Raw genomic sequence first — 19863 nt, forward strand, 5'->3', positions numbered from 1 at the left:
CCCCTCCTCCCGTTATCTGTCACGTGACGCTATACTGCCCCAGTCTAGCAGCTTGAATGGGAGGAGCTGTTGCCTTGGAAACAGTTGAGAGGGATGTAGGGCTGCAAACAAATCAGTGCCGAGCAGCGGAGAAGGGATAGTGCTGGGAGTCAGTGTAAGTACAATCCATTTTATCGGGGTGGGATGGGCCCCAAATGAATTAATATTCAGCATAAGCTATCAGTTGCACATATATTATCGTATAGCATGGTTTCTAAGATGCACAGCATTTTCTCTGGTGCCACTATTATGCTGAAGAATGACAGCTCAGCACTATCCCACCAACAAAGTTTCCATTTATCCTGGTTGTAACCTGGAAACAATGTTAAAACATCTGAAACCAATTCAGTATGTTTCTGCATTTGGCTACAAAGACTCTGTAGTTCAACAGCACTAATGGAATAGTATAATAGGAGTAAACCTTCAATAACATATTTCTAGTATAAACCAACCACACATATGGTATATTTTGCTTTGATTCATTCCTAGTATGAACAGGATGCAGTTTTATTATTATTATTTACTAGTGATTCACAGATTGTACAGTCATTCATTCCAATACCTTCTGTAATGGAGTTATCAAACTAATTACTAAACTTGCATGGGAACTCAAGTAACTGCCCACCAACCAGAACTGTATGTCCTTGACTGGCAATGCAGACTGTAAATTGGATACTTAACTTATAAGACACACATTTATGAAGTATCATCATATTCTACAGCACTGTATAATATATATGTATCACTGTATGTATGCATCAAACTAGAATAAAAGGCATGCACATATGAACTGATATAGGGGATAAAAAGCTTACAGCTTAACACAGCAGGGGGCATGAGACACAAGGGGGCACATTTACAAACCCACGAACGTGCCGAATGCGTCCGATTGCGTTTTTTTCGTAATGATCGGTAATTTTGCGATTTTTTCGTATTTGTTGCGATTTTTTCGGCGTCTTTACGATTTTTGTGTAAAAACGCGAGTTTTTCGTAGCCATTACGAAAGTTGCGCAAAGTCGCGATTTTTTCGTAGCATTAAAACTTGCGCGAAACGTCGCGCCTTTTAAGTTTTAACGCTACGAAAAAGGCGCGACTTTGCGCGCAAGTGTTAACGCTACGAAAAAATCGCGACTTTGCGCAACTTTCGTAATGGCTACGAAAAACTCGCGTTTTTACGCAAAAATCGTAAAGACGCCGAAAAAATCGCAAATCAGAATTTTTCCAATTCAGATTCGAAATCGTGTCTTAGTAAATCAGCCCCAAGGTGTGGGAATAGGGAAGATCAGGAGCCAACATGTGGCATTAAAGTACATACTTACACCATTAGGGCTCTGGCACACGGGGAGATTAGTCGCCCGCGGCAAAACTCCCTGTTCTCGGGCGACTAATCTCCCCGAGTTGCCTTCCCCTGCCATCCCATCAGCGACAATGTAACTCGCCGGTGGGATGGCAGACGCAGCGGGGCGATTTCAGGAAATCGCCGCATCTGCCAACCCACCAGCGACTTACATGTTCGCCGGTGGGATGGCAGGGGAAGGCAACTCGGGGAGATTAGTCGCCCGCGAACAGGGAGCTTTGCCGCGGGCGACTAATCTCCCCGTGTGCCAGAGCCCTTAGGGTGAAGACACACAGAGCTACTAGTAGCAGCTACTTGTCATGGCTACAAAAATAGACAATGCTGATAATTGTCTCTACGTGTGTTTTAGCAGAGGCAATTCTCAGTATTGTCTATGGCAGGGTATTTCCTGACATTTATTAGCTGTGTCTAAGGACATATTTATCAAAGGGTGAACTTTCACTTGTTGATAAATATTCTTTTATAAATCCCATAGAAATGAATGGAGAGTGGCAGAATTTCACTCTAGTGGTCTGTGACAAGCTCTAACTTCACTCTTTAATAAATATATCCCATTGGAGAGAGCATACAAACTCCCTGCAGATAGTATCTTGGCTGGGATTAAACTCAGGACCCCAGTGCTGCATGGCAGAAACGTATTTGGGGAATATCCCCAAAACCTGTTGAAAACAGGAATGGCAGTATGTCCTTTAGGAATTGGTTATAGGGACATTTGCAATTAATTGATTTTTAGGTTCACATGTTCTTTGTTTCACATAAATGAAATTTGCATTCATGATAACAGTGACATCTGGTGGCAGTTCAGGGCAAGGTGAAACACAGTACTACAGAGTCAAATAGGATATTGGCAGGGCAAGGCAAAACAAAAAACAGTATCACAGAGTCAGATAGTATATAGGCAGAGCAATGCAAAAAACAGTACCACATATAGCATATAAGCATCACTTACCATTTGCACTGAATTGAATGTCTCTTCATTAAAAGGCGAATATAGCCAATAACAGAAAATGCTTTATACATTTGAGTTTTGCAGATTTTTTGAGTTAAGTCACGTACAAGCCATACCAGCTTTGCCTGGGAATAGCTGCAATGAGAATCCCCCTTGTTTATTTACCCACAACTGCAATGTAAATTGCTGGAGGGGTAATAAATCCCGCAAATAGAATTCTAAAACTGCTGTTTCACTTTCATGTTTATAATTAATTAAATTAAAATAAAAAAAATCAAACCTTTTATCATGCTACTCTCCATGTTTTCTAAAAGTGGTCATCCAATAGTTGATCAACTTGTCCATCTGTAGTGCTGATGCTGTTGCAGACTGATTTGAATGGCTTTAGCTTGAAAGTTTTCTTTTTAGTTCTGTGATGGATTCATGTTTTAAATAAAGGTCAATATACTTTTCCTTTAGTGTATATTTATAAGTATTGTTGCATTAACTATATTCAATAATGCTTTGCTTCTTTATTTTCTTTAATGTCATCAGTTTAACATGGCTTCTCAAGAAAGGCCAACTTTTGCAGACATATTTGATGAAGATGAAGCACAACAATCCTTTCTCATGTCCAAACCCACTTGCTTTCTCATTGTTGGAAAACCTGTAAGTTTGAGTGATTTATAAAATTGTTATTTTGGAAACAGACATACCAGAACAGTAAAAGTCCCATATGGAGCAGTGGGGAGTGTAGACCTTGTCCTGAGATCATATACAGAAATGAAGGCTAGGTATAAAAAGAGAGTGGCCCCATAGCAGTGAAGAAAGTCTGTACTCAATCTGAAAAGTAAAAAAAATATATAAAAATCAGAAGTATTTATACAAATTTCATCATCTTTTAAAAACGTTCATGCTTAAAAATGTAAAGGTATTTTCTGGCAATCTGTCACTGGTAGGACCAGCAATCTCTTGCAGGTGATACATTTCTGTGTGTCCCATTGCCTTTACACTTATTTCAGTAGTTCTGGTGGAAGCAAGTGAAACTTATGCCTCTTTTCCAGAACATGATAACATTTCTATCTTTGCAGGGAACTGGAAAAGCTACTTTAGGGAAGAAGATTTCTCAGGCATGGAACTCTATTTTTATTGAAGGTAATAAATATTTATATTTTATATTTATTTTATTATCCAGAATGCTCGGGACCTGGGGTTTTCCGGATAAGGGATCTTTCTCTAATTTGGATCTCCTACATTAAGTCTACTAAAAAATTATTTAAACAGTAATTAAACCCAATAGGATTGTTTTGGCTCCAATAAGGATTAATTATATCTTAGTTGGGATCAAGTAGAAGTTACTGTTTTATTATTACAGAGAAAAAGGAAACCATTTTTAAAAATGTGAATTATTTGATTAAAATGGAGTCTATGGGAGATGGCCTTTCCGTAATTCGGAACTTTCTGGATAATGGGTATCCAGATAAGGGGTTCGATATCTGTATATACACACACACTCACAAGATTAACCGATCACTCACAGGACATGCTTAAAAAAAATAAATTCTTTTATTTGTGCAAAATAAAAGTTTCAGTCACATATTTGAACCTTTATCAAGATGCATTATAGTGAGCAAACCCCATCTTTGTATTTGATGCATTTGATAAAGGTCTGAATATGTGACGTGAATCACAATGGAGTTAATTGTTTTTGTTTTTGTTGTGTGCCCTTTTGATACATAAATATGTGTGTATAACACCAAACTATTGCTTCTATTTAATATGGAGGATAAAATAATATACAGGTATCGGACCCCTTATCCGGAAACCCGTTATCCAGAAAGCTCCGAATTACGGAAAGCCCGTCTCCCATAGACTCCATTATAAGCAAATAATTCAGAATTTTAAAACTGGTTTCCTTTTTTTATGTAGTAATAAAACAGAACCATGTAATTGATCCCAACTAAGATATAAATAATCCTTATTAGATGCAAAACAATTCTATTGGGTTTAATTAATGTTTTATTAATTTTTTAGTAGATTTAAGGTATGGAGATCCAAATTATGGAAAGACCCCTTATCCGGAATACCCTTGGTCCCGAGCATTCTGGATAATGGGTCCTATACCTGTATCTCTAAAACTGTTTATGTAGTGGTTGTTGTAGTCCAGCAACAAAATAGGGTACATAGGTTGGATAAGCATATACAAAAATTATAAAAATACAGTAATGCCATTTGTGCATATGTTAAGAACTTTTTCTTACCTGCCCCCCCCCCCCTCCATTCCACTAGCCAGCAGCGCCTATACATTACGGTTGTGAAGTACAGTGTGTGAATACAGTGTATGTACAATTGTAGCTATTGTGTGACGACTTTGTGTAATTCAATTTTTGTTTTTGATTGATCAAAGCTAAAGAACTGATTACTGATCATATTAAAAGAGGGACGGATCAGGGCAATAAGGTAAGTGAAATTTAATCTCCAGGGTTTTAATGTTTTTTTAATGTTTTTTTAGAGAGGGAGGAACCTGGTAAAAGATGGGCCAGTGCAGATTCATTCTGCCTGTTACTGTTCACATATAATATTTTATATACTCATTTTATTCTTCTAATTATAAATTTCTATATAATTATTTAGCATTTTTTTAGCGAGGAAGGAAAATGGGGAAAGAGAGTAGTGTGGGAATATATTCTAACAATAACTTTTCAGACCTGTCAGTTTATTGACATATTTAATTTTTATAATAAGAAACCCTAAGGTAGGCTTTTGCCAAATAATACATGGCACCAATTGTATAACAGCAGTTCCTTTAAGCATCTAAGTTTATTGTTAAGGCCAAACAGCAACAAAAACATCTTTACACTTGGGTCTTACAATAATTTAATAAATAAGGGTGACAGAATACCTCTCTATATATTATAGGAGAAGTAAAGTGAAATTTAATGTGCCAGTGTGTTAGGCAACCCCTCAGAGTAAATATAATATAATAAATATAATCACTAATCTTATACCAGCCTAGGGGGTACCATTCCTGCGACACTGCACTGCCATTGCCCCAGCAAAAATGTTACTCTACTATGCATACTTGCTTTCACTCTGTTTTGTAAAAATTCCAACTAATTTTACATATATTATGGTATAAATGCTAAGAAAACTTTAATGAATGAAGTGAAAAGTCACACAGAACTGCATTAATGCAGTGTGATATTATATCTGTATTGTGTCTGTGCTTTTTCTAAGTTACCTTTGCTTGCATGGGAATTGCATGGGAATACTGGCCTGGGTTCCCAATTTTATAATGTACTTTACTTTCTAATGCAATGGTTTATGTAAAAAAAAAAAAAAAGATTACCAGTATAAAATAATTTCTTATCAATATAGTTAACTTATAAAAAAAAATTAAATTGCAGATGCAGGCGCTCCTTCATCAGGGCTTGAGTATTCCTGAGGAACTAGTAACACATTTAATTTTGGACAAGATAAATTCTCCAGAGGTTGCTCATCTTGGTAAGGCCCCCTTGCAAATATTTTAAATCTCAAATTTGGTAAGATTTATAAGGACTGACACTTTCCTGTTAGAGTGTTAATTCTTGTTTGCATGAAGCAGAAGTGCTCTCCTAAACTTCATAATTAATTTGGAGTGTTACTTTATAAGCATTTCTTTGACAAGTTCTATGAATGCCTTAACTTCTGTTGCTGAGTTCTTCCTATCTTGGCTGCTGTTGCAGTAGATTTGTATGCTTTTTGACTATGCTGACCCACCCAGTTTTTTTTTATAATTTCTTAATATTTATTCTAAAAGTTTAAACAGGATCTCCTTTCAAGAAACATTTTTAAAGTTATTTGTAAATATAATTGCAATTGAAAACCGTATATGTTTATCTGTTTCTGTTCTCTGGGTCTGTCACTTGACAATGAGCAGAAGTCAGTTCTTCTCCAGGTTTGTAAATCAGCTAGCCTCTGCTATTTTGTTTCGGGCGTCAGAATATAAACAGACAGATACTACTTTCAGTAGCAATTACATATATAAATAACTTTAAATCCATTAAGCTTTTTTTTAATGAAATCATATTGTAAAGTTGCTTTGAATAACACTTTGTTTTATTATTGAAAAAAAAATTACTTTTGGTTTGGGACTCCCTGTTAGGAATACTTGTAATGTATGTATAAAGTTCTTTAAGTAATAAGAGTAAAAGGTGAACTATACCTTCAAAATGAGAACTTAACTGCTAAGAGATAAATTATAATAACCAACCTATTAAATAATGTTACTTAATTGGCATATACATATCAATAAGTATTGCGCTTTTAAATCTTTTACCATTCATTGGCTGACATAACCTAGCATGTATGTAAAAGTGTGCCCATGGTTTGTGTTTGAGAACAGTAAATCATACAAGCCAGGGGACAACTCTCCTTAAAAATGCATTATTTTTTATTTATGATTATTTAAAGGGGAAGGAAAGGCTAAGTCTCTTGGGGGTGCCAAAATGTTAGGCACCCCCAAGTGACTTAGATCGCTTACCTTGTACCCTGGGCTGGTGCCCCTGTTAGGAGAAAAAAGCACCAGCCCAGGGTACCTGTAGGAAGCGCTTCCTCATTCCTTTTTCTTCTGCCGGCGAAATCCGTTGGCCGGCGCATGCGCAGTAGAGTGAAAAGCCGACTTTCTTGTTTAAGTTCGGCTTTTCACTCTACTGCACATGCGTGCGCAAGCGAAAAGGAAGGAGGAAGCGCTTGCTGCTACCCCGGGCTGGTGCTGTTCTCTCTGTACAGGGGCAGCAGCCCGGGGTAAAAAGTAAGCGATCTAAGTCACTTGGGGGTGCCTAACATTTTGGCACCCCCAAGTGACTTAGCCTTTCCTTCTCCTTTAATGGCACATACTACAAATAAAGTATATTTTTATGAAAATGGTTTCTTTAGACAAAGCAGTGCTTTGCATGTGGGCTGCTTTAAGTAGTACAGGTGTGGGACCTGTGGTTTTCCGGATAAGGGGTCTTTCCGTAATTTGGATCTCCATACTTTAAGTCTACTGAAAAATCATATGAACGTTAATTAAACCCAATAGGTTTATTTTACCTCCAAAAAGGATTAATTCAATCTTAGTTACGATTAAGTACAAGGTACTGTTTTATTATTACAGATAAAAAAAGGAAATTATATTTAAAAGTTTGAATTATTTGTGTAGGGGTTTGACAAAAAAAGGGCCCCGTAGGATGGACACCCCTAGTATAGGCCCCAGGGTGGTGCTGGTAATTGGGACACTTGGTATGGTCTGGGATATTAGTGGTTAACAGGGAGTATCCCTGCAGTTCGGGTTACAGCCACAGGGTGGTGTGCAAGGTTATATAAAGGGATGCAGCCATGTGCTGTGGGGTCTTAGGCCTGGGACTGCCTCTGGGTAGAGGAGTACAACAGGCTCAGTTATTAGATAGTCAGTTCTGGTGATAGGTCACTCAAGGAGTGACATGTAGGTGTGGAAGTTAGAATGGGCAGATATTGCCCCTCCAGGAGTGGTACTGGGGTTAAGATCCCCAGCATTATATTTGCTGGAGAGCAGGGCCTAAAGTGTCTAGGTAGGTGGATCAAGCCGCCACTAGAAGGAGTCCTACTCTGAGGGTACCTAGGCGTGAGTACCGGGGTGAGTCCTGGAGGTGGGTCAGCCTGGCGAGAGTACCCGGGAGAGCCCTAAGAGATGGTCTCTCGGTGAGAGTACCGGGGGGAGCACCAAGAAGGGATCATTTAGCGGGAGTACCGTAGGTTAGGAGGGAGGTACTCATAGGGGCACATTTACTAATCCACGAACGTCCGAAAAGCGCCCGAATGCGTTTTTTTCGTAATGATCGGTACTTTGCGACTTTTTCGCAAATTGTCGCGACTTTTTCGAGCTCTCAATACGAAAGCTGCGACAATTCGCGAAAGTCGTAATGGCTATGAAAAAGTCGCGACAATTCTCCAAAGGCATAATGGCAATGAAAAAGTCGCAACAATTCTCCAAAGGCATAATGGCAATGAAAAAGTTGCGACAATTCGCACAAGTCGTACCGGTTACGAAAAAATCCCGACAATTTACGGGAAAGTCGTAACGGCGACGAAAAAAACGCAAAAAATACGAAAAAGTCGCAAAATGTTCGTTTTCCAATCCGAATTTTTCTCATTCGGATTCGTGGATTAGTAAATCAGCCCCTTAAGGTGAAGCTGAGGAGTATATGCCCTGTCGAATGTATGCCACTCCTGGAGAGGTTCTGCCCAAATAAAGACATTCATCTGGTTCATCACATTCTGTGTGTCCGGCTCATTCCTGCACCAGGGATCACATACCCGCCGGTAAGCATCTACCCCAGGGAGGGGCAAGGTGCCGGGAGTTGTGTGGAGTCCTTGACAAGGCTACAGTGTAATATCAGGTCCCAGGGTGGGAGTTATAGTCCCTCAACATCACCCCTGGGTGGAGGCACGTCATTTAGAGTGAAGACTCCCTGTTACCCCCACAGTAAGCGGGGGCTCAGGACTCCCGTTAGTGCCAAGAGTAAGCCTAGAGGGCACCAGTAGCAGCACCCTTCATTAAAATGGGCTACATTTTATTAAAATTGAGTCTATGGAAAATAGCATTACCGTAATTCAGAGCTTTCTGGATAACGAATAAATGATCCCATACCTGTATATTTTTATAGAGACCTGTAAAGTTCACAGTCTATTGTTCAATTTTAATAATCATTTATTATTGTTAATGCCATATCATTGAACTAATCATTGCTTTATAGTCTATATAGTATAAGAATAATTTCTTTCTGTTACAGGATATGTGCTATGCGGGTTTCCCTCTCTATGTGAAGAATATGTAAAGATCCCCCAACAAATTGAACTGATTAAAAATTTCAAGTTAACCCCAGATATTATAATTAATATTAAGGTAACTTTAATAAATGTACTGTTTAATTAAATACATAGCTATTACGTTTAAATATAAAACTTGCAGTGATTTGAAAACATGAAGTGGGCCACCGAAAAACATCTGCTTCTATTCAAAACTGAAGTTAATTGTTTTGTGACAGCTGGAGGGCCACATGCAAGAGCATGCTTTTTTTGTCATTACCCAGTACTAGTAGCTCTATATCTTTCCCTGAATAGCTATCTCCAGCCAGGGGTGCAGGAGGTAGTTAGCAAAACTGGGCAAGACACAGTAACATTGACGCAGCTATCGGCCAAACGATGATCGCTGTGTCATAGCCCCCCTGTGACATCACAGCCATGCCCCCACCCCCACCCTGCAACATCACGACCCCACCTCTTCCCACCCCCCCATGACATAACCCCTGCCCCCTGCCTGGCTAAGAAAGCCGCCAGTGGTGGCGACCCTAGGTGCAGGCAGTTCCTGTTATGTGACAGCTTCATAATGTGCTATTGGATAATAACAACAAAGCATATATATCAGTGTGAGCAGGTGGCCTTTAATCTGTTTGAGAACAAGAATTGAATACTGCACCCAGGCCCAGATTTGTGGCGAGGCCACAAAGGCCCGGGCCTAAGGCAGCCTAATTTTAGGTGCAGCATGCCACCCAGCCACATGTAAATTTTGCTCCCATATGGAACACCGGGAACGGGACACGCAGAAAACTTCAGCACGTCCCGTCCCCAGTGCTCCACATGTGAGCGAAATAAACGCGCAATCAGTGTGGGGGGGGGTCGGGAGGGGAGCGAAGAAGGGAGCCAGCCTATGGGTGCTCAGTTGTGAAATCCAGCACTGACTGTACCATTGGCTGGTAGGTAGTTGTTCTGTGACAGATGGTGGCTACCTAGTTATAAAAAGACATCAGGAGCTGGCACTCTAGCTGTAATTACATCATGATGTGCTGGTTGAAGAGAGTTAAAGCTGACAGCAAGAGAGCCCCAACATATTAGTCGGGCTGCTGCTTTAATGGAAGGGGTATGTCCTATGGGCAACTATTATATAAGATGTGCAAATAAAAGTGCTGAAAATATAATAGCTCATAATTGGATACAATAGAATCTTAGCTCCAGAGAAATGCTGCAGAAACAATGTGACAAAGTTTGATGGGACTAGGAGCAGAGACTCTTAAGCCGGCCATACACGCAGCGATATTATCGTACGAAACTTCGGTGCGTGTATGGTGGCTCGAAGAGGTCTGCAATATCGGTCGACTCACCGATCCCCCAGGTTAAAACTACGTTCAGGGCTGAATCGCCAGGTGGAGGTAGAATTTCTATTGTTTCTACCGCCATATCTGACCATTCAACCAATGGTCGCATGAAAGATCGGAATAGCTACGTGTACGGCCACCTTTAGGAGTGGTACTTGTTCAGGCTGGGAGCAGGAAGACATGAGGATGGGGGTGGGGGCAGGCTTAATCTGTTGGGATCAAAGACATAGCGCTAGCGCTAGCAGAATTCTGATTGTCAAATGGACACTATAGACATCCAAGAGAAGAAGTGAGGGAAAGGGGCTGTAACAGTGATTTTTTTCTCCTACTTATAGTGCCCAGACACAGATCTAGGAAAAAGACTGTGTGGCCTAAAGCAAGATCCAAATACAGGCATTATTTATCAAAGAGAAGATTGGGATCCTGCTCTGAAAGAAAAACAGAAGAAGCAGCAAGTAGGAGAAGAGGGAGAAGAAGAGGAGGAGGAGGAGGAGGAGGAAGAGTTGGAAGAAGAACAGGTATCATCATTCCATTTAACCCAAAAATAAATATATTGGGCCTGATTCACTAAAGGGCGATAAAACGTGCGCTATTCTTATTGTGCGCTAAAATTTTTTACCGCCGCTTAATTTTGGCGATTTTTCGCACGATTCACTATAAGCATACTCACGCTTTTTTACGCGCGATATTGCAAGCGTTATTTAACTCGCGAAAGACGATTTCAATGCGGTATTTGCCTGTACATGCGCTAAATTACGCGAATAATCACCGAATATGAATGGTAGCATAGAAATAGTGTATAAAAATTGTCGAAGCATATAAATGGTGTATATAAATATTAGCCACATATAAATAGTAGATGCTTATAAATAGTAGCCACTAGTGATGAGCAAATGTGTTCTGGTTTCTTTAGTGAAAAATTAGCAAATCTTTCGAAAGATCCCCGAAACGGCAAAAATGTTGTGCGGGCACTTGTATCAATTTTTGGATGTGCGGTGAATTTTTGCATGGCGAATTTTTTCATGCGTTTTGCCATTGGCGGATTGTTTTGCGAAACGCATGAAAAAATCCGCCGCGAAAAAATTCAACGCACGTCCAAAAATTCGCTGCGAATCCATGCCTGGCGAAACATTTCATCACTTGTAGCCAAATAGAAATAGTTGCGCAAATGAACGCACGCCATGTTGGCCATACACGCCAATACTTGCGGAAAATTACTGTATTAAAAATGAACATTTCGCTGCAAACTGGCGGCAGCGTCCCTCTGGGGGAAACACAGACTTGAATAAATAACACTGTAAGTCCATATTTTATTGCAAAAAATCATTTACTGTACTTTTGTATAATTTTTCGCCTGCCTGTAGTAGGTGTTAATTTTCGTATAGCCGAATGCGATATTTAGCACGCAAAAGTTATAGTGAATCATGCGATCGTATTCTTTTCAGCGCGGAAATTAACGCAAAACGGTAAAACTAGTGCGAGAAATACCCCATGCGAAAATGGCGATTTTTCGCACGCGATAATACTATGGTGAATCGCGCGCAAGTTATTTTGCGTTTTTTAACGCGAAAAAGTGTGCGATAATTTTTATCGCCCTTTAGTGAATCAGGCCCATTATATGTTAGAATATATACTGCTTTTACATTTTTTTATATTCATATATGCATCTCCTTAGTAGAGCAACAATTATGAAAACAACCTTTATTAGGGCTAAAGATTTTACACAAAGTAGATTAATGAAACTCTATCTTATTTTGATGATTTCTTTTTTCACCCTAAGGAAGAAGAAATGTCGTTAACAGAAAAGCTTGTTTATAGGCCTGAAGACTTTCCTGAAAATGTTAAAGAACGCATAAAGCTATTCAAAGATATTCTTCTGCGCCCTGTGGAGGTAAAGTTTATACAGATATTTTATGTGCTGATATTAGTATTTTAGCAAATATGTGATATGTTTAAATGTAAAACTTTTATAGGTGAAAATACCCATACTTAAAAGTAACATAATGATTGTTCGCATTGTAGAGTTTGGCTCTAATGCTGCGTTACATTTCAGGATCTAATGATTGACCATGATCCTCACTATCTCATAGAGCTGGATGGAAATATGAAACCACAGAAAATTTTTGAAGTAAGTGTAATGCACAGGGAAGCCACTGAGCCTCTCTGTTAACTATTATCTATCTGTCTGTTTATCTATCTATTGTGTACAAGCCAAAATATAGTTGTCAGTTGGTTTTTGCTTTTAATACAAAAGTATGTGTTCAAAAGATGTGCATAGTTGCATAGTGTAGGAGAGTTTTGCCTTTGCAAAAGCATTTTTTAGAAAAAATTGAATTATATTTTGGCATGTGAATGCAGCAATGCATTAGTGCTTAAATGCACACAAACTAAAGCGTACTTTTTTTACATAGGGGGACACAGTCACAAATATAGGTGCACATAACCATTTACAAACCAACAGGTTGGATCCTGATGCCGTTACCTTCCTAAAAGTAATCAACAGTTTTACATAATTGGTAGCATGGTTTTTAGATCTCAAGTAATAAAAACTGCTAGGTTCATTTTACCAGTTATAACTCTATACAGCCCATACAGAAACAGAATGACTTTCACTAATTATTGGTGTGCACAGTGAGGTAACTAGAGGTGACTAGCCCCCACAGAAAAATAATTTTAGGATCCCGTAAACTTTAGGAACAACTGTAACTATATATTGAAACTGCTTACCTTCTTATGCTCCACTGTCCTCCCATAACTTCTGGGCCTCCAGAAAGTCTTAGGGGCTGATTTACTAAGACACGAATTCCGACCGAATTGGAAAAATTCCGATTGGAAAACGAACATTTTGCGACTTTTTCGTATTTTTTGCGATTTTTTTCGGCGCCTTTACAACTTTTTGGAAATTATCGCGACTTTTTCGTTACCAATACGATTTGCGCGAAAAAACGCGAGTTTTTCGTAGCCATTCCGAAAGTTGCGATTTTTTCGTAGCATTAAAACTTGCGCGAAAAGTTGCGTTTTTTTCGTAGCGTTAAAACTTAAAAGGCGCGACGTTTTGCGCAAGTTTTAACGCTACGAAAAAATCGCAACTTTCGGAATGGCTACGAAAAACTCGCATTTTTCCGCAAAAATCGTATTGGTAACGGAAAAGTCGCGATAATTTTCCGAAAAAATCGCAAAATACCGATCATTACGAAAAAAACGCAATCGGACGCATTCGGCCCGTTCGTGAGTAAGTAAATGGGCCCCTTAGAGTCTGCTTCTTCTGTTGTTACGCCCCTGGAAGCACATCAAAAGCACATGACATGAAAATGTATACACACAATAAAGTTTGATACCTGTTACCAAATATAGTTGCCAAAAGTACACAAAAATGTTATTAAAAGGACAGCAAAAAAGCAATATTGCCCAAAATATGTGTACAGCATGTTTACATACATTAGAGCAATATTCACAATGTTCCTCCTACCTAAAGTCTGCTAAAAACATTATTTAAACAGTAATTAAACCCAATAGGATTGTTTTGCCTCCAATAAGGATTAATTACTGTATATCTTAGTTGGGATCAAATACAAGGTATTTTATTATTACAGAGAAAAAGGAAATCATTTTTAAAAATGTGAATTATTTGATTAAAATGTAGTCTATGGGAGATGGGCTTTTCATAATTCATAATTTTCGGGATAATGGGTTTCCGGATAAGGGGTCCATTTCTCCAGTCGACAAAATATTGTGTCTGTCACACATTCAGAAGCCTTTGCCTCAATTTATCCTTTATAACTGTAGATTACAAACTCTTGGGAGCAGGGCCCTTTGACTGGTTTATTGCTGTTGCACAATTTATGTTCCTGCTTTCAAGATTGAGAATTTCTACAGAATATATCAGCACTATTATTTTCTCCAAGTATTGCATCTTTACTTCAGTCAGTAATAATTTGATCCAATTTCAGACAGTATTATCTCGTCTTGTATCTTTGGGGCTTCGACTTGGATCAGTTGTGATGAAGTTACAGAATTCCGAGGAAGAAGAAACACTGCAGGAAACAGATACTGTGAGTTCTCAGTTTTTTATGTACAGATTATATCATAAGAACAGACTGAAAATATGTAAAATATTTAATACTGGAGCATCAAGGCAACTGGTATATCAAAAATATCACTATTCTGATTAGATCAAATGATTAGATATGATTCAATCAAATTAATTCAATAAGTTATACCTATCTTTAGGCTAAGGGCACACAAAGCGCAAGGACAGCTTCTCTCCGTCTGCATTTTCCCCACAACCGGAGAAAAGCAGATACGCTTCCTATCATAAGCTGCTCCTCTGCATTTACAGGAAAAGGAATTTATTTGTTTTAAATTAGTGTTATGTATCTTGCATGAGGTATTTGGATACATTCTGTTTTCATAGAATGTTCACTATATTTTTTTGAATTGTGGAGTTTTTTTTCTCCTTTTAGCCCTTCTCACCCCTAACCTTTTGGTTTGATTATGAACTCTTGGCACAGGGCAATGGTGCTGGGAATTTTGGTATAAATAAAAGGGATAATGGATGGTGCAGAATATTTGGAAATACTTCAAGAGAACCTGTTTCGATCTTCTAAAAACTGAAGCTTCAGCAAAAGTTCATCTTTCAGGGCAAACAAAAGGCCACTTTTGGTAGTAACTTTTGGCAGTAACACTAGAGTCACGACAGTCCAGCCAAAGCCCAGATCCTAGTCCAACATATACAGTATTGTGTGCCATTATTTAAAAATTGAGGAACACAAGTGTTATGTTACTGACATAAGGCTCAAATCTGTTACTGTTGCAAAGGGATGCTCTAAAATACAAATATTATTGTGGGGAATGAATTCTTAGGCAAACCACACATTTTAGTTTTTTTCTTTTTCGTATAATTTTGTTCTAACATAATATCACAAATTACATATTTAGTTAATCGAAAAAAACGGCAATTAGTCCAGGAATCAGTGTGTTAAAAAAAAAACAAATTTGCAAATGTTAATGTACACATTTTATTTCACAAACTTTAAAACATAGAAACAAGAAAATTGTAATTGTGGCATGTAGAAGTATGGACAACTTTCCACTTGTTGGTAAACACTGTTGCACCTGACAGTTGCAAAACGCAATAAAATCTCTTACCCAAAACTTTGGGCTGTTACTCAACAAATATATTCCCTTCTAAACAACTAAGAATCTGAAAATGAAACTAATTGATTCCTACATACAGGGGAATGCTAAAAATAGATTGCAAAATGTTTTCAGCTTGAAACTTCCATGGTAAGTAATGTTATTTAGAAATGGCAGTTAAGGGAAGCTCAAGGCAAGATCTGGCAGATTAAGAAAACTATTAGCGAAAACTCCTTGTATGTTGGCCGTAAAGGCAAAGGGAAATCCTCATACGCCTGCAAAGAACCTAAAGGTTTGACTGACACAGAAGTGATGTTGCACAGTTCCACAGCTCAGAGTTGCTTGCACAAACATGATCTGCTTGGAATCAGGAGGTAACTTTACCTGTGACCTCATCACAAACCTCAGTGCTGAGGTATGCAAGACAACATATAACAAAATGGTGGCCTTTTGGAAACAAGTGCTCTAAACTGATGAAGTAAATATTGAACACATTGGTCACAATCACCAAAAGTTTGTTATTATTACAAAAAGAAAAGCATTTGATGAAAAGCAGCCAAAAGACTGCAGCTGAAAATGGGGTGGCTTCTACAAGACAGGTTAACTGATGTGATCTACTCAAAGAAAAGTAAGCTGGATTGCCCAAGAAGTCCTCGGAATTAGAAATAGTCTGCAAGGAAAAGTGGGCAAAAATTCCTATAATAAGAATTGAAGGATCAGTAACTACAACAACCATTTACAAGCTGCGTTACTAAATATTGACTTACTAGCGTGTCTCAGTGTTTGCACATGCCACAGTAGAGATTTTTTGTTCCAATATTTTAAAATTCATGAAATTAAATGAACTGTGCATTAACATTTACAAATATGTGTTGTTTTTTTAACACACTGAATAATGCAGTGTTTGATATGGGATCCATTTTGTGAACTGATTGGAACCTGGGGTTTTCCATAATATGGAACTTCATGTTAATACAAAAAAAATGTAAGCATTATGCATTATGTACAAGAAAGGGCACACCACCGTTTTAACAATTTTTTTAAGGAAAAAAAATTGTTACAGCAGAATAGACTATTAGATAGGATTTGCAAGACATGTTTAATAAATCCTCTACTATTTTCATAATGTTTATTTGAAGAATACACTTTTTTACCCTACAGGATCAACTCTTGCGATTACTGGCATCTAGCTCTATGATTGCTCCAAGATATAGGTGGCGCAGAAGCAGATGGGGTCAGACATGTCCTGTTGCTTTAAAGGAAGGATTTATTAAAAGAGGACTTGTGGAGTTTGCTGTTAGGTAAGCATGTCTTGGTTATCTACATCTACTCAGATGGACTTTCTTGTGCTGACTTTTTGTTTTTTTTTCCAGTTTCCTGGATAAAATGTATTTGATGTCTTCAGAAGAGGCACTTAGAAAATTTATGCAGAATCCTCGTCAGTATCTTCTCCCTCCCATGCCACTTTCACCTTGTAAAGTAGCAGTGGTTGGACCGAAGTGCTCTGGAAAAACCACCCTTTGCAATTTCATAGCCAATAAATATGCAGGAAAGGTAACTTTTCAAGAGAGATTTATTGCATTTGGAGTAAGTTCATTTTACAAAATGTTTTTGCTTTTTCAAAAACATTTATCAACGTGGTAAGTGCTTGCTCAAAATTACAATATAATTAAGTTTCTCCTATTGCATAGTGTACCCACAGACAGACACATTTGGGATTAAACCCTCATAAGAACATGTATCCAAAACCTGTTGTGTCTATAAAAAATTGAGTGCTGTCCAACTAAACAGATGTGGTAATTGAATCTTCTAGAGTTCTGATTTTTTTAACTCAATATTGTTTTCCCTTGAATAATACAATACCTTATATCAAAATCCACATCTATACTAGATCTATCCTAAAGGTTACAAAAATCATTACAAAAGACATACGTTTTTTACAACTTCACTCATATTACCATACATTCCATGTTCTTAGTCAAACAGAGCATCTTCTTTATTTCTATATGAGGACCAATTTTTTCAGCTTTTATTTATCATATCTGATTTCCTGTGGGTCACACGTTTATTTACAATTTGCTAGTATTTAGTGGCATTGGCTTTTAATTGCTAGACTTGAATTAAATACTTATGGTAGCCTTTGCCAAGCATCTCACAATATGTTACTGGAATTGTTGCCCGTTCCATCTGACAGTACTGGTGTAAGTCAGTCAGTTCTGTTGGCCTCTTGCTCTGAGATGCATTTTTAGGTCAGTCCACAAATTTTTAATGGGATCTACATTTGGGTTTTGGGATGGTCACTTCAGTATTTTAACTTTGTTGTCTTTAAGCAATTTTGTTACAACATTGGAGGTATGCTTTGGATCATTGTAATTCTGGAAGACATAAGGGGGTTATTTATTACTTTAAGCACAGTTGCGCTCTTGCACTTTTCCCAAAGTGAGTTGCACATTAAAACCATTGTGACCTTGTGACCACAATGCCACTGGAACTCTGGGGAGAAAATGCTGCATTGTGGCAACAAAACATGGCAATTGCACTTTACTTACTGAGGTGCTGCTTTAGAATTTCTACATAACCCTCCCTCCTCATGAAGCCATCAATTTTTTTTAAATGCCCCAGTTCCTCTTACAGAAAATGAACATCTTTAGCAATGGTGTATGTAAACTTTAAAACTCAACTGTAATAAGTGCCACTTTAAAAAAAAACTTATTATACAACTTTTTATACACTTTTTTATACAACTCTGGCATCAAAGCATGATATGAGAGGGGAATGTATATCTGTGACAAATGTATTTTAGGCAGTTACAAGCTGTCCTCATTTCTATATTCTGTGGGTTATGTACTTACCATGGCAGAAAATTTTGGGATAATATTTTCTCTGGGTCAGTATGAAGCTTAGACTAGGCCAAAAAGATAGTAACTTTGATGTGCCCTTGTACGCTTGGCTGTGCTGCAGGTGCACTAGACACTATCAAGGACTACAGGAGTCACAATAGATTAAATTCCCTGAATGGTTATACGAGTCATGCGTCTGTTTAGGATTAAATTATAATTTAAAAATAATAATAAAAAAACAACAAAACACAAATACAAGAGTATTGTAGAAATGATACCTATATTGGCTAACAATAAAAATACATTGCAAGCTTTCGGAGCAAAATGCAGATGAAGGGGCCTTAGAGCTCCGAAAGCTTGCGATGTATTTTTATTGTTAGCCAATATAGGTATCATTTCTACAATACTCTCGTATTTGTGTTTTGTTGTTTTTTTATTATTATTTTTGACACTGGCTAACACGGTACTACAGTTTTTGTTTTGTGATTATAATTTAAGATAGAGTATAAGCCGAGTTTTTCAGCACCCAAAATGTGCTGAAAAATTAACCCTCGGCTTATACTCGAGTCCCTCTGCTACCTGATTCCCTGCGCTCTCTTCTGCGTGCCAATCCATCCTGGTTCCTTGCCCCACCCCCCGGCGTGACGTCACACGCTCCCTGCTTCAGCTCCGGTTTCTATGTGTGTAATAGGGGGAGGGAGAGCAGGCATGCACGGAAAAGCTCAAACTGGCCAACTATTTATCTCTTTGTGTGGTGAGAGCTCTTTGATGCAGGCAGGCAACCGAACGGTGAGTGTTGGAGGGAGGGAGAGAGGGAGAGGGAGGGGGAACTCTTTAAAGTAAAACTCACACTGAATAGGGGGGGGAGTAGGGGGGAGCCTGGCATCTTGCATACTCATTCCCTGCACGTATTTGTTCAGTAAGATTGATAGATCCTAATTTTATTGGAATTTATTTTGATTATTGAAACTTAGAAGCTGCTGCATTTCCCATCCTAGGCTTATACTCGAGTCAATAGGTTTTTCCAGTTTTCTTAGGTAAAATTAGGTACCTAGGCTTATATTCGGATTGGCTTATACATGAGTATATACGGTAATCATATTTTCCCTTTGTTAATTGTTTAGGTCCTTGATATGTCTGTGCTTATAAAACCATTTGCTGAAGAAGCTAAGAAAAATTTTATAGAAAAAGCGGTGGAGGAAGCAACTGAACTGGCTATTAAAACTGTGAGAATGAAGTTACAAGAAGAGAGGATTTTAAAAGAACAAGGTACATTTATGTGTAGCAGCATTGTTGATTATCATAGAACTGAAGGTTCTATGGCATAGGCAAACAGACTCTGCATCACATATCTAACATACACGTACTGTTAGTTTAGATTTGCAGCACTCTGTCACAGGTCATCAGCAG

General features: G+C 38.2%; 1 protein-coding gene across 2 annotated transcripts in view; it reads left to right on the forward strand.

The window, feature by feature from the left end:
- Positions 1 to 52: 52 nt before the first annotated feature.
- ak9 (adenylate kinase 9) overlaps positions 53 to 19863 on the forward strand; it is a 55278-nt gene continuing 35467 nt past the window's right edge. For both annotated transcript variants that reach the window (XM_031901891.1, XM_031901892.1), the window contains exons 1-13: positions 53 to 154; positions 2880 to 2993; positions 3416 to 3479; positions 4732 to 4784; positions 5732 to 5828; positions 9116 to 9228; positions 10813 to 10995; positions 12258 to 12368; positions 12531 to 12605; positions 14428 to 14529; positions 16775 to 16914; positions 16987 to 17167; positions 19578 to 19722. In XM_031901891.1, the coding sequence (XP_031757751.1) occupies positions 2886 to 2993; positions 3416 to 3479; positions 4732 to 4784; positions 5732 to 5828; positions 9116 to 9228; positions 10813 to 10995; positions 12258 to 12368; positions 12531 to 12605; positions 14428 to 14529; positions 16775 to 16914; positions 16987 to 17167; positions 19578 to 19722 (1372 nt within the window). In that variant the 5' untranslated portion in view covers positions 53 to 154; positions 2880 to 2885. The remainder of the gene's footprint in view (positions 155 to 2879; positions 2994 to 3415; positions 3480 to 4731; positions 4785 to 5731; positions 5829 to 9115; positions 9229 to 10812; positions 10996 to 12257; positions 12369 to 12530; positions 12606 to 14427; positions 14530 to 16774; positions 16915 to 16986; positions 17168 to 19577; positions 19723 to 19863) is intronic.

This window comes from Xenopus tropicalis, chromosome 5, assembly GCF_000004195.4.
Source record: "Xenopus tropicalis strain Nigerian chromosome 5, UCB_Xtro_10.0, whole genome shotgun sequence".
Classification (NCBI taxonomy): Eukaryota; Metazoa; Chordata; class Amphibia; order Anura; family Pipidae; genus Xenopus; species Xenopus tropicalis.